The 11,695-nt window shown below is 36.7% G+C and overlaps 1 protein-coding gene across 4 annotated transcripts in view; it reads left to right on the top strand.

Annotated features, from left to right (window-relative positions):
• Positions 1-385: 385 nt before the first annotated feature.
• The window catches only part of RAB11FIP2 (RAB11 family interacting protein 2), a 48,312-nt gene continuing 37,002 nt past the window's right edge, over positions 386-11,695 (top strand). For 3 of the 4 annotated variants that reach the window (XM_053585411.1, XM_053585410.1, XM_053585412.1), the window contains exons 1-3: positions 386-980; positions 6,355-6,797; positions 7,962-8,430. In XM_053585411.1, the coding sequence (XP_053441386.1) occupies positions 628-980; positions 6,355-6,797; positions 7,962-8,430 (1,265 nt within the window). In that variant the 5' untranslated portion in view covers positions 386-627. Of the gene's footprint in view, positions 981-6,354; positions 6,798-7,961; positions 8,431-9,845; positions 9,887-11,695 lie in introns of all 4 variants that reach the window. The other variant, XR_008378959.1, reaches the window with a different exon arrangement.

The following is an 11,695-nucleotide window of genomic DNA, read 5'->3' as shown; positions in this document are numbered from 1 at the left end:
GGCGACCCGCCCGGCCCCAGAGGAGGAGCCGAGGCGAGGGGGAGGAGGAGGAGGGAGAGGTTTGCTTGAGGGAGCGAGGCCGCGCGAGCCGCAGGCGGTTCGTATTACCGGGGTCGGGAGGAGGAGCCGGGCCGGGCCGAGGACGGGTGCGGGGCGGGCGGGAGGCACGGAGACCGAGGCCGCCCGGCCGCAAGGAGGCAGGCAGGAGGCCGGGGGTACAGAGTCGGGGCGGGGGCTCCCTCCCGCCGCCTCGGCTCTCCGCCGGGCCCCGGTGGCCAGGCCTCACCTGTCCGCAGGCCCGGGAGCCGCCCTCCGCCGACTGCCGTGCCCCGGGCCGGCGCCGCGGGAAGGTGGCTACGCGAGGCGCAGGGGCCCGCTCGGAGGCCTGGACGGCGCGGCCAGGTGATGGTGGGCCCCTGTGTTTCTCCAGAGGAAAGGGCACACCCAGAGCAGCCGTGTCCCCAGACTGCCCCAGTGAGGCATTTTAACATTACCCTTTGGGAAGTGAGCAGCCCTGAACCTGTCTCCGTTAAGGGTCCTTAGGATGCAGTGATTAAGGAATTAGGCTTTCCCTCCGGGAGGGGCACTGCCTGCGCCTGTGAACTCTGTAAAGAGAAAAAGGACAGAATGATGCTGTCCGAGCAAGCCCAAAAGTGGTTTCCAACCCACGTGCAGGTCACAGTGCTTCAAGCCAAAGATCTGAAGCCAAAAGGCAAAAGTGGCACCAATGACACATACACTATAATTCAGCTGGGCAAGGAAAAATACTCCACCTCTGTAGCTGAGAAAACCCTTGAGCCAGTCTGGAAGGAAGAGGCCTCTTTTGAGCTACCTGGATTGCTAATGCAGGGGAATCCAGAGAAATACATTCTTTTCCTCATAGTTATGCACAGGTCCCTGGTGGGTCTGGATAAATTTTTAGGGCAGGTGGCAATCAATCTCAATGACATCTTTGAGGACAAACAAAGAAGGAAAACAGAGTAAGTTATGTAATTTATTTTGAATTTTGGGGAATTTATATCATTTATCTGTTTTCTGTTCTTGGCAATTATTTGTGTACTTGGGGCATTGGATTTTTGGGTTGAAATATGACCCAGTTTGAAGCACCGTATTTGCATGAATCTGAAATAAAAATAGCCCTTGTAATGAGAATTTTAAAAACGGAATCATTAATTGAATATTCTGCACTGGATTTTAAGTAAATTAACATTGTTTCTCTCTAAGAGGACTAGATGACAGTGTTGACCAACTAGAACTTAATATGTGTACAAATTATGATCCTTACACGTTACAATTTTCCGTGAAATGGAAGATCAGAAAATTAAATCTGCCAATGTAAATCTTTATATTTTGAACTCTGTGGCTGTCAAAAGATAAATGACCAGATTTAGAACTCAGTATTTCATTGCAGCATTATTCACAGCTTTTATTTTTTAGCCCATTTTGCAGAGTCAGTACAACTTGATGGAGTCTAAAACTGTTAAAAGTTTTAAAAGTATGTACAAACATCTTATCTTGAACATGCTAACATTTCCTTTGAATTTGCCATATACCAGAGCTCTCGTATTACTTCAGAATTAGTTCTGCAGAGCTAGTGTGTTTGGGGAGCCCGCAGCCATCTGATTTCAAGATTATTTATTCTTTTTTAAACATCAGAAGAGGCAAGAAAAGCTTCATCTTTCTCTGCTGCATCCTTTTTAATAAAATGATTTGTTCTGTGAAATTTGGATTCAGTCAAAAGGCTGCACACTTAAGGACCCAGAAGGCCATATGTGGTCCTAAGGCCGCAGGTTCCCCATCCCTGAATGCTGTAAGATTTGGAGACGATGATAAATTCTTGTGATGAAATGATTTAATGACATCTTCAATGAAAGCATGGTCCTTTTAGTATGACTTTGAGCTTCAGTTAGATATATTTTAATTGAAAAATCAAAATATAAATACTAGGATATTGTGTCTTAAATTGAAAAAAATGCGTTTTCAGAACTCACCCTTTCCTTAAATTTTTTAGTTTGAGAGAACATTAAGGGAATTAATGGGAGAAAAATACAGGTTGAACTTATGAGAGGACTTCAGATTTCTAAAATAATTTTTGGTGTTTCTATCATAATTGAGTCTTTTTACCCTTTTAAAAACTTTTTTATGATGATAATTTTCTTGAAGTTCAAATTAATTTCTTATATGTTAACACAACTATCTCTTGTTCTTTTCTATACATGTCTGCCTGTAAGCTTCTCTGGCAATTTTTTTTGTTTGTTTTATTTAGTATCGTATTTTTTCCCTAAGATTTAATATATGTTGAATAAAAGAGTAGAAAGATAAGAAATACTAGGAATGCAAGAGGAAAATGATAAATATTTAAGTTAGTTGAAGAGATGAAAATATTTGAAAAAGGAAGAGAAAGTGTTTTTAAGAAGTGTGAAGATAAATATCAATCAAGATTTTAACAATAAAATTATTTAATACCTAAAAAGTGGCATTGAGTTTCCCATGAGGGGTTCATCATCAAATTTAAAATGAAAAATGGGTAATTACCAAGTAATTTGTTTCAGATTGTCAATTTTGGGTGACAATATATAATATTTAAAGTGTTTTGTGAATGTAAACTTTTAAGTATAGTGTAACTTCAAATTTCTTACTGCATTTATAGTATTTTTAATATTAATGAATAACATATTTCAGGCTTTCTCTGAAACATAAATTTTCCAAGTGAAAGTAGGCCGAAGTATGAACTCAGAGATTCTCAGAATGAAATAACCTTTTTAAGTTTCTTTTTATTTTATTCTTTGTCTTTGACTGCATCACAGTTAGAATAAATTTTGGCATGAGCCGCACTCTAATGTCAGTCTCTCTACAGAAATTCTCTCCTTTCTACTGTATAAAATTGATTAGAACTTTTAAGGGGAAAATGCTTTTAAATTTTATCAGGAGGGCTTGTGATGTTATTGCAGTCAAAGTGATTTTCAGGTATTATTAAACCCTTAACATTTTACTTTGTGGATAAATGGGGACCACATATTTGATGAGGTATCTTTATTGGTAATATTTCTGTTTTTTTAATATATTTAATAGCTTCCTTTTCTAGCAAAGCTGTACATATGGCACAGTATGAGACAGACTTGAGCCACCCGTGTAATGCAAGAAAGATATTTAATATTCCACACGTTGCTAAACCTTGTCAGCATATCCCAAGTGCTTTTTAGAAAACTGATTTGAGAGCTGATTTAGAAGTCCCATGAAATTGTTAGGTGTGACACATTTTACTTTTTGATCCTGAAGATACGTATTTACAGCTTGTCTTCCAGTTGTGTCCCATAGGCGAAGAAATGTGAGGGCCAAAACTTGTTTACTGATTTTTATACTTTGACAATGAATACTTCTTTTTTCTTTTGAGGAAAGGGGAAAAAGAGCCTGAGCCAGAACCTCTGAGTGGGCTTGGAAAGAGAACTTCTGTCTTTCTCTTTTTAATAGACGTCTGGCTGGGTTCTGGCATGAGATTTAAGGCAATAATGCAATGTTTAATAATAGAATGGTAAAATCATTGATGCTGTTATATAATATTGATTTTTTACAATAGAAGTAGGTGATGCGATTTTTTCTTCATTTTTTTAGTGCTCATGAAAAGTAATAATCAGAGTCTCTAGAGTTAGATATGACTCAAACTTATGCAGATTTTAGGGCCTGGACGAGTCTCTGCAGTGCACCTGTGTCCTGGCCTCTGGCACCCGCACTGCCAATCTCATCCCATTTCTGACCACACAACACCGTTTGCTTGGGAATAGTTCCCACATGTGTAGTGGTTTTTGAACATGGACCTGTGCCCACTAAAAATTGAACAGAGGCCATATACAGTTTAAATCCAGTACTCCAGAGGTGGAAAAAAAAAAAAAAAGTCAGCATTAATCCAGTAAGCCCTCAGTGCTGTGTCTTCATTTTATCTTCCTGGAGCCTGGGAAAACAAATGCTATCTCTGGAATGATTCTTGATCTCATTTAGGCTTCCCTGTTATATCAGTTTCAAAACAAAGCAGCTCAAGTTGTTTGTCATTCCTACATTTTCAATTATATTTGTTGAAGTTCTTTGTAAAGTTTTGTTTTCTTGGTGGGGGGCAGGGAAGAGTGGGGGGAGCTTATACTGTCTTTACAATTGTATTCAAACACTGACTTTGTTCTTTAAAACCTTACCTAGGTCTTAAGAATTTCCTACTAAAAATCAAAACAATACAAAACACATGCACAGTGTTGTAGCTTGTTTATTTTAAGATTATAGTTCTAGAAATAAAAATTGCATAAACATTTATTTAGTACAAGGCAAACTGCCTTCATGGAGCTTTCACTCTGGTAATAGAAAAATTGCATTGTTTTCCTTTTCAGCTGTCATGTCTCCTGATTGAATACGCTGTCCTGAAATGTGTGCCGGCCATGTGGTTAACTGTATTAACATGTGTAGTTCATCAAATAAGAAAGAACTTCTATTTTTCTGCAGATGTTATTCATCAACTTTAGATTTTTTTCCCCCTTATTGACGTTAATCTGACACTGGGAAGTTACGTTTCATTCTTTGTGCCTCAACTTTCTCATCAGTGAAATAGGGATGTTAAAGGAGAGGATTTTTTTTTTTTCCTAAAATTAAGTGAATTTTGACTACCCTCTCCTCCTTCCAGTTTTTGGGTTGTTAGTCTATTTTCTTCCCAGACACTTTGATTTGGGTCATTTTCTTGCAAAGTGTGTTCACCTATTTTCTGTGAGAAATGTTTTCTGCCTGAGATGTTAGAAAACATTTTTGAGATCCGTGTACCATCCATCACAAGTATTTCTCCTCCTATTGAAAATGGCTCTGATTTCCAAAACTGTGAGTTAATTGTTGGGTGTATAACCTTGTTTAATTTCTAGGCTTTTGAGTGCCCAATTTTATGTTGTTCAGATTCTTTGTTCTACAGACTTTATGCCACCATTTCTTATTTCCAGCTCCTGTTTCTTTAGATATTACCATTTGTCTCTCATAATACATTTCCTCAGCTTAGGGTCTCAGGTTAGTGCTTTCTATGATACTCTATTCTAAAAAATTGCTAGTTTTGATGAAAGTATCTCTTCATTGATTAAATTGCTTCAAAATAGTTAATCAAGAAAACATTTCTCTTGCATGTTACTTGCTGAGATGTAGCGTGTGTGTGTGTGTGTGTCTGTCTCTATAAAATATGCCAGTTCTCTGTTCTTCCTGGGAAGACTTGCTAACCAGTCTACTATTTAATATATATTACAGTAAAGGTAATCTCCTAGCATATCCTATTGGTAACAATGAAAGAAAAAGAAACTAACAGAAAATTAGATCAAGAGTTCCCTTGTGGCTAAGAAAATTTGTTACACGCAATTAGTGGTATATTTAATAATAACCTGTCTGCAGGAATGGATATTATGCTCAATTGCTATGTAATGTGGACACACTGTAGAAACTCTCTTCTAGGTTTGATTTTCCCATTTTTGGCTGTTTGCCCTGTGGCCTGATGACCACTGTGACACCAACAACTGGAGAATTTCTCGTGGATAAAAATACTATAAATGATACCAAAATAAACTTTTCTGTTATAAATCGTTTAAATATGGGCAATGCAATACATTGAAATGATAACAAGTGTAAGATTTATCTCTATTTATAAAGTAATTTTTATTCAGTGTTGTCACAGTAGCTGTAGTAAATGAAGCAAAGCATTCTATCTATCAGGAAGTACTTAGGCTTATTTTTTCTTTAAAAACTTAAAAAATTTTTATATGTTTAAATTATATCTAGTTTTAATGATCAGCAAGCTATATGTAGTAGTCTTCAGTGTTAATAAAATTCTTTTAATACTTTTATCCAAGTAATATTTGGGGGTAATATTTGGGGATAGGGGCTAAGTATGGATTTTTTTTTATAATGTCCCCAGTATTTGTCATTTTATAGTACTCAAAAATAATTTGTGCTGATGAGTTCTTTAAAATTCTCTGCCTCAAGAGTGTCTTTTAATGTTAAAAATATTTTCAGGCCATTAGCAACACTTACACTATGTGGAAACGCATCAGCTATCATTGATAGGAATTTTTGATGATGAATGGTTTTCAGATTACAAAAGAAAAGATTATTTAAAACATTAGCAAACTTACTAAAAAAACCCTTTTCCTTCAGTATACGTTTCATCACAGAAACTGATCACTTTTTCAAATCAAACACTGAGTAAAACTGCAAATAGTCTGGCTGTCAGATTCTCATTCAGTCCTTAGATTGCCTTGACGAAAAAAGCTAATTGTGTACCAGTATAGCAGCGCTTAATATCTTCTCTTCGTTACATGTTACAACCCATTTTCCCTTCTCTTTAAGGTGGTTTAGATTAGAATCCAAACAAGGAAAAAGCGCCAAAAACAGGGGTGAGATAAAGGTCAATATTCAATTTATGAGAAACAACATGACAGCAAGTATGTTTGACTTATCAATGAAGGACAAAACAAGATCTCCTTTTGCAAAATTAAAAGATAAAATGAAAGGTAGAAAAAATGATGGGACATTTTCTGATACATCTTCTGCAATCATTCCAACTACTCACATGCCCGATGCCAGTACTGAATTTTCAAGTGGTGAAATGCAGATGAAATCCAAACCAAAAAAGCCTTTTCTTTTGGGTCCTCAGCGACTCTCGTCAGCGCATTCAATGTCTGATTTATCTGGGTCCCACATGTCTTCTGAGAAACTGAAGTGTAGCACCATAGGTCAAACACATCTTCTTGGACGCCAGATAGATTCCTTTGGAATGGTTCCAGAAAGTGGTAAGTCACACGTTCTTGCTAATTGTATCCGCAGTGGTTTGAAATACACTTGTGTCCTCCGTGGTCTGACCACACTTGTAAAAGTTTTTAAAAAGTTCAACTTGTGATGCTAGAAAATACAAATTACAAATACAAGTTGTACCACTTGGATTCCTAAATGTATTGATTTACAATATTTCCTATAGTATTTCCTAAATTTAGTGATTTATAATATTAACTGCTATATCTAAAATTGGTAAGTTCATTGAAGGCATTTGTATTTATGTTATTTGATAATAATAAATGAGTCTCAGCTCCTTTCATGGCCTGGCTTTTTTTTGAACTGCTATTTCTTCTGTCTCAGAAGCGTACAGTGTAAGTGAATAATCCATTTTATCATAAAGTCCCTAGAAAAAAACTTAACATGTTCAGGAGTAAATTTAATGCTAAGTCTAGAAAAAAAAAGTCTTTTGAGACTTCTTAGCATTATGGGGCTAAGCAGAACCTCTAGTTTTGACATTATAGACTTATATGATTGTGAGTTGAATAAATTATTACATTGTATAACTATACACTAATTGTTATTAGCCTAAATACTTCTGACTGCTGTGCCTTAGCTTTCTTTTTTTATTTTTTATTTTTATTTTTTATTGTTGGGGATTCATTGAGGGTACAATAAGCCAGGTTACACTGATTGCATTTGTTGGGTAAAGTCCCTCTTGCAATGGTGTCTTGCCCCCAAAATGTGTGGCACATACCAAGGCCCCATTCCCCTCTCTCTGCTCCTCCTTTCCCCACCCCTCCCTCCTTCTTTCTCTCTCTGCTCTCCCCTTCCTCCACCCCAACCATAACCTTAATTATCATTAATTGTCCTCATATCAAAATTGAGTACATAGGATTCATACTTTTCCATTCTTGTGATGCTTTACTAAGAATAATGTCTTCCACTTCCATCCAGGTTAATACGAAGAATGTAAAGTCTCCATTTTTTTTTTTATGGCTGAATAGTATTCCATGGTATGTGCCTTAGCATTTTAAGATTGTTTTCTTTGGTTATTTTTAAGCTTAATACCTTTCCACAGCTAATAGCTCTCATTCTAAAAGCAGCAGAATATACACAGGTTGTGTCAAGTAGTGTGAGATAATGTGTGGCTGCTGACGTACTAACTACAGAATTGTTTGTAGGAAGTCTCAAATCTCCACACAGAAGAACATTAAGCTTTGATACTTCTAAAATGAACCAACCTGACAGCATCGTGGATGAAGGTGAATTGTCTTTCGGAAAACAAAATGACCCATTTACAAATGTGACTGCTTCATTACCCCAAAAATTTGCAACACTGCCAAGGAAGAAAAATCCATTTGAAGAAAGCAGTGAATCGTGGGACAGCAGCATGAATTTATTTTCAAAATCAATTGAAGTAAGAAAAGAAAATAAAAGAGAAAAAAGGGAAAAAGTTAGCCTGTTTGAAAGAGTTACTGGAAAAAAAGATAGCCGAAGATCTGATAAACTTCACAATGGGGGATCTGACAGTCCTTGTGACTTGAAATCACCTAATGCATTTAGTGAAAATCGTCAGGACTATTTTGATTATGAGTCAACTAATCCGTTTACAGCAAAATTCAGGGCTTCAAATATAATGCCATCTTCAAGGTAAGCTCAATATGGGGGAAATTGTATTATTTGGGAAAATCTTGTACTTGAAAGTATGAAACACTTTTAAAAAATACTTGATTATTTTAAATTCCTTTTATTTTCCTAGAAAACAATTCATATTTTTATAGATAATGATAGACCCAGGCAGCATTGCCATACATCTATGAAATTAAACTTTTTATTTTAGAAGGATAAAAGATTCTTATTCCCTACCCACACTTCTGTGAGCAAGAAGCTCACCAAAACTTAAGGAAAAATCAACATGGCTTTTGATTAGACATCAAAATCACCAGTAGATGTTAATCCAGGCCAGGAATTTAAGTGGTATCTTTCTAGATCTTTTCCAGGGATTTAGTTCATGGACTGGGGAAGATTAGTCGACCAGTGACAACTCACGGGCTATTTAAGAAACACTGGCCTAAGTAATGATTTTCATGATAAATACTAACTGTCTTTATAAAAATGGCTGTACATAAGCAGTTTTTACTTGAGAATGTCGTTTATTGGAATTCAGTAACTCTAATGGATACTATTACACCGAAGGAATTTGTATCCTGATTTATAGTCACAGAAATAATAGTTTTCATGATAAAGACTAGATTTTCAAACTGCGAGTTCTCAGTTATATATATATATATATATATATATATATATATAATGGTGCTTACTATTCCGTGTTAAGGAAGCAGGTGTCAGGTCCCTGTATTCCCTGTACCGAAGAATGGTGACTGGTACTAAGTTAACAGAATGAATGAACAGAGCAAGCAGGTGCTAGCAGGCAAGGCCAAAGTTTTATTAAAGGTTAAAGCGTACTACATTCCAAAGAAGGAATCCTCCCCACCCCCACCCCCACCCCACGCGAGTAGGTTTAATAGTCAACTTTCTTTTTTTTTTTTTTTTTTTTGTAGAGACAGAGTCTCACTGTACCGCCCTCGGTAGAGTGCCGTGGCATCACACAGCTCACAGCAACCTCTAACTCTTGGGCTTATGCGATTCTCTTGCCTCAGCCTCCCGAGCAGCCGGGACTACAGGCGCCCGCCACAACGCCCGGCTATTTTTTTTGTTGCCGTTTGGCCGGGGCTGGGTCCGAACCCGCCACCCTCGGCATATGGGACCTACTCACTGAGCCACAGGCGCCGCCCAATAGTCAACTTTCTATATCCAAGGGTTCCACATTTACGGGTTCAACCAACCCTGGAACAGAAATATTTAAAAAAAAAAATACAATTAAGAAATACAAATTTAAAAACAATACAGCATAACAACTATTTATATAGCATTTACGTATTGTTAGGTGTTTTATGTAATCTAGAGATGATTTAAAGTATATGGGAGGATATGCATAGGTTATATGCAAATACTACATCATTTTGTATAAAGGGCTTGAGCGTCATGGATTTTGGCATCCTCAGGGTTCCTGGAACCAGTCCCCCAAGGATACCAAGGGATGACTGTCAGTATTATGGAAGACCATGGTAGAGAATGTTTGCCACGTAACGGAATTTTCCCTCAAGGTCTAAATGGGAATCCTGCCTTAGAAGTGAGTGACCTCTATAAACCTCAGCATCTCCATCTATGAAATAAGAAAAATAATACCCACTTGATAGGATTCAGTGAGGATAAATGATACATAAAGTACATAGTACAAATCCAGGCTCCAAATAGAGAACCCATAAGTGGTGACTGTTTATGTATTATCATGTATTTTATTCAAAAACAATGCTTCGTTTTGTCCCACTATACACAGAAAATACAGTATTAATAATTACCCTTTTAACTAAATGTAGAATATGAATGTCTTAACACAATAACTAAGAAAATGCCAAGAAGGCCTATGTTAACCAGTGTGTTGAAAATATGTTAAATGGTCTATGAAACCAGTGTATGGTGCCCCATGATCGCATTAATGTACACAGCTATGATTTAATAATTTGAAAAAAGGGAGGAGGATAGCTCCTATGGCTCAAGGAGTAGGGCGCTGGCCCCATATACTGGAGGTGGTGGGTTCAAACCCAGCCCCGGCAAAAAAAAAAAAAAAGGGTGGGGGGGAGGAAAAAAAAATCATGCTTTTAGGCTGTGCTCTTCCTTCTCTGTCTTGTGTAGCTTTTTATGATATGTTAAAAAATATGAATTTAAAATTTTCAAAGAGAAATGTGCATTTCTTTTGTTTTATCAGTAAATGGGTATTGGCCGTTGTTTTAGAAAGCATCCTTCAGTTTTGTTTATAAACTATACTGTGGAGAAATACATTTTTATCATATGATATCAATGTTTTATTGAAGAGCTCATAGTTTGGATGTTATTCTAAAGTGTTTTATTTTGTTATGTTACATAGTGTATTTTATGTATTGCATTAAATCTTTAATTATGGGGTAAATAGAAATATATTTGCTTTTTCTCCCCCTTTACTGAACTTTTTTTGCAGAAGGTTGTTGGAAACAACTGTCTGAGATAAGTTGGAGATTGGGTAACTTACATAACTTTAAAGTCAAAGAAAAACAAGAAATGAGAAATAATAGGAAAATAATATTTTTAAATTATGGTAGTGTATGGAAAAATAAGTGTCCTCAGATTTTTAATCGCCCTGTACATGGGCTGTTTACATGGACTGCCATGGGTTTTAAAAGTGAGCATGCCATTTTGCCAGATTTGGGCTTTATTTTGGATTACTTAGATCCTGCTTTTATCAAATTTAGGGATGTTTTATGATGTATTAAAATGATTGTAAGTTAAACTTTTTCCCCAAGTTTTAAGTCTGTCTTCTCTTCTACTTCATATTCTTGAGATGCCGGAGATGAGGACGGAACTTTTATAGATTCCTGGGCAGTTATTTATTCTTTTTTTGTCACAGTAAAGGGTAGCTCTAAGTCATAGTATAAAATAGAAGGATGGAATGTAAATAGACCTAGGAAGAATACAGTTCACATTTTTTGGCAAACAGCTTTATCTTGTGTGGAATTTGGAAAGATATTGTCAAGATAGCAATATACCAAGTCAGACAATTAAGTTTGCAAAATCTTCCTGGAAAATGTGTTGCATACTTCATTGCTGAATATTACTAAGATTACCTTTGAAGTACTTGCCTTGGCCATCTGGTGACTTTAGTGATATTTAATGAGGTAATGAGGTATGTAGCACTTTTTCTAGGATGGCAATGAGGTATGTAGCACTTTTTCTAGGATGAGCTTGCACTTAATTATCAAACCTATGATGACAGCTCTGATGGCCATTCCAGGAAAAGAGCTTCAAAATTGCTTTGAAG

This window comes from Nycticebus coucang, chromosome 3 (genome assembly GCF_027406575.1).
Source record: "Nycticebus coucang isolate mNycCou1 chromosome 3, mNycCou1.pri, whole genome shotgun sequence".
Lineage (NCBI taxonomy): Eukaryota > Metazoa > Chordata > Mammalia > Primates > Lorisidae > Nycticebus > Nycticebus coucang.
This window is presented reverse-complemented; position numbering and strand designations above follow the sequence as displayed.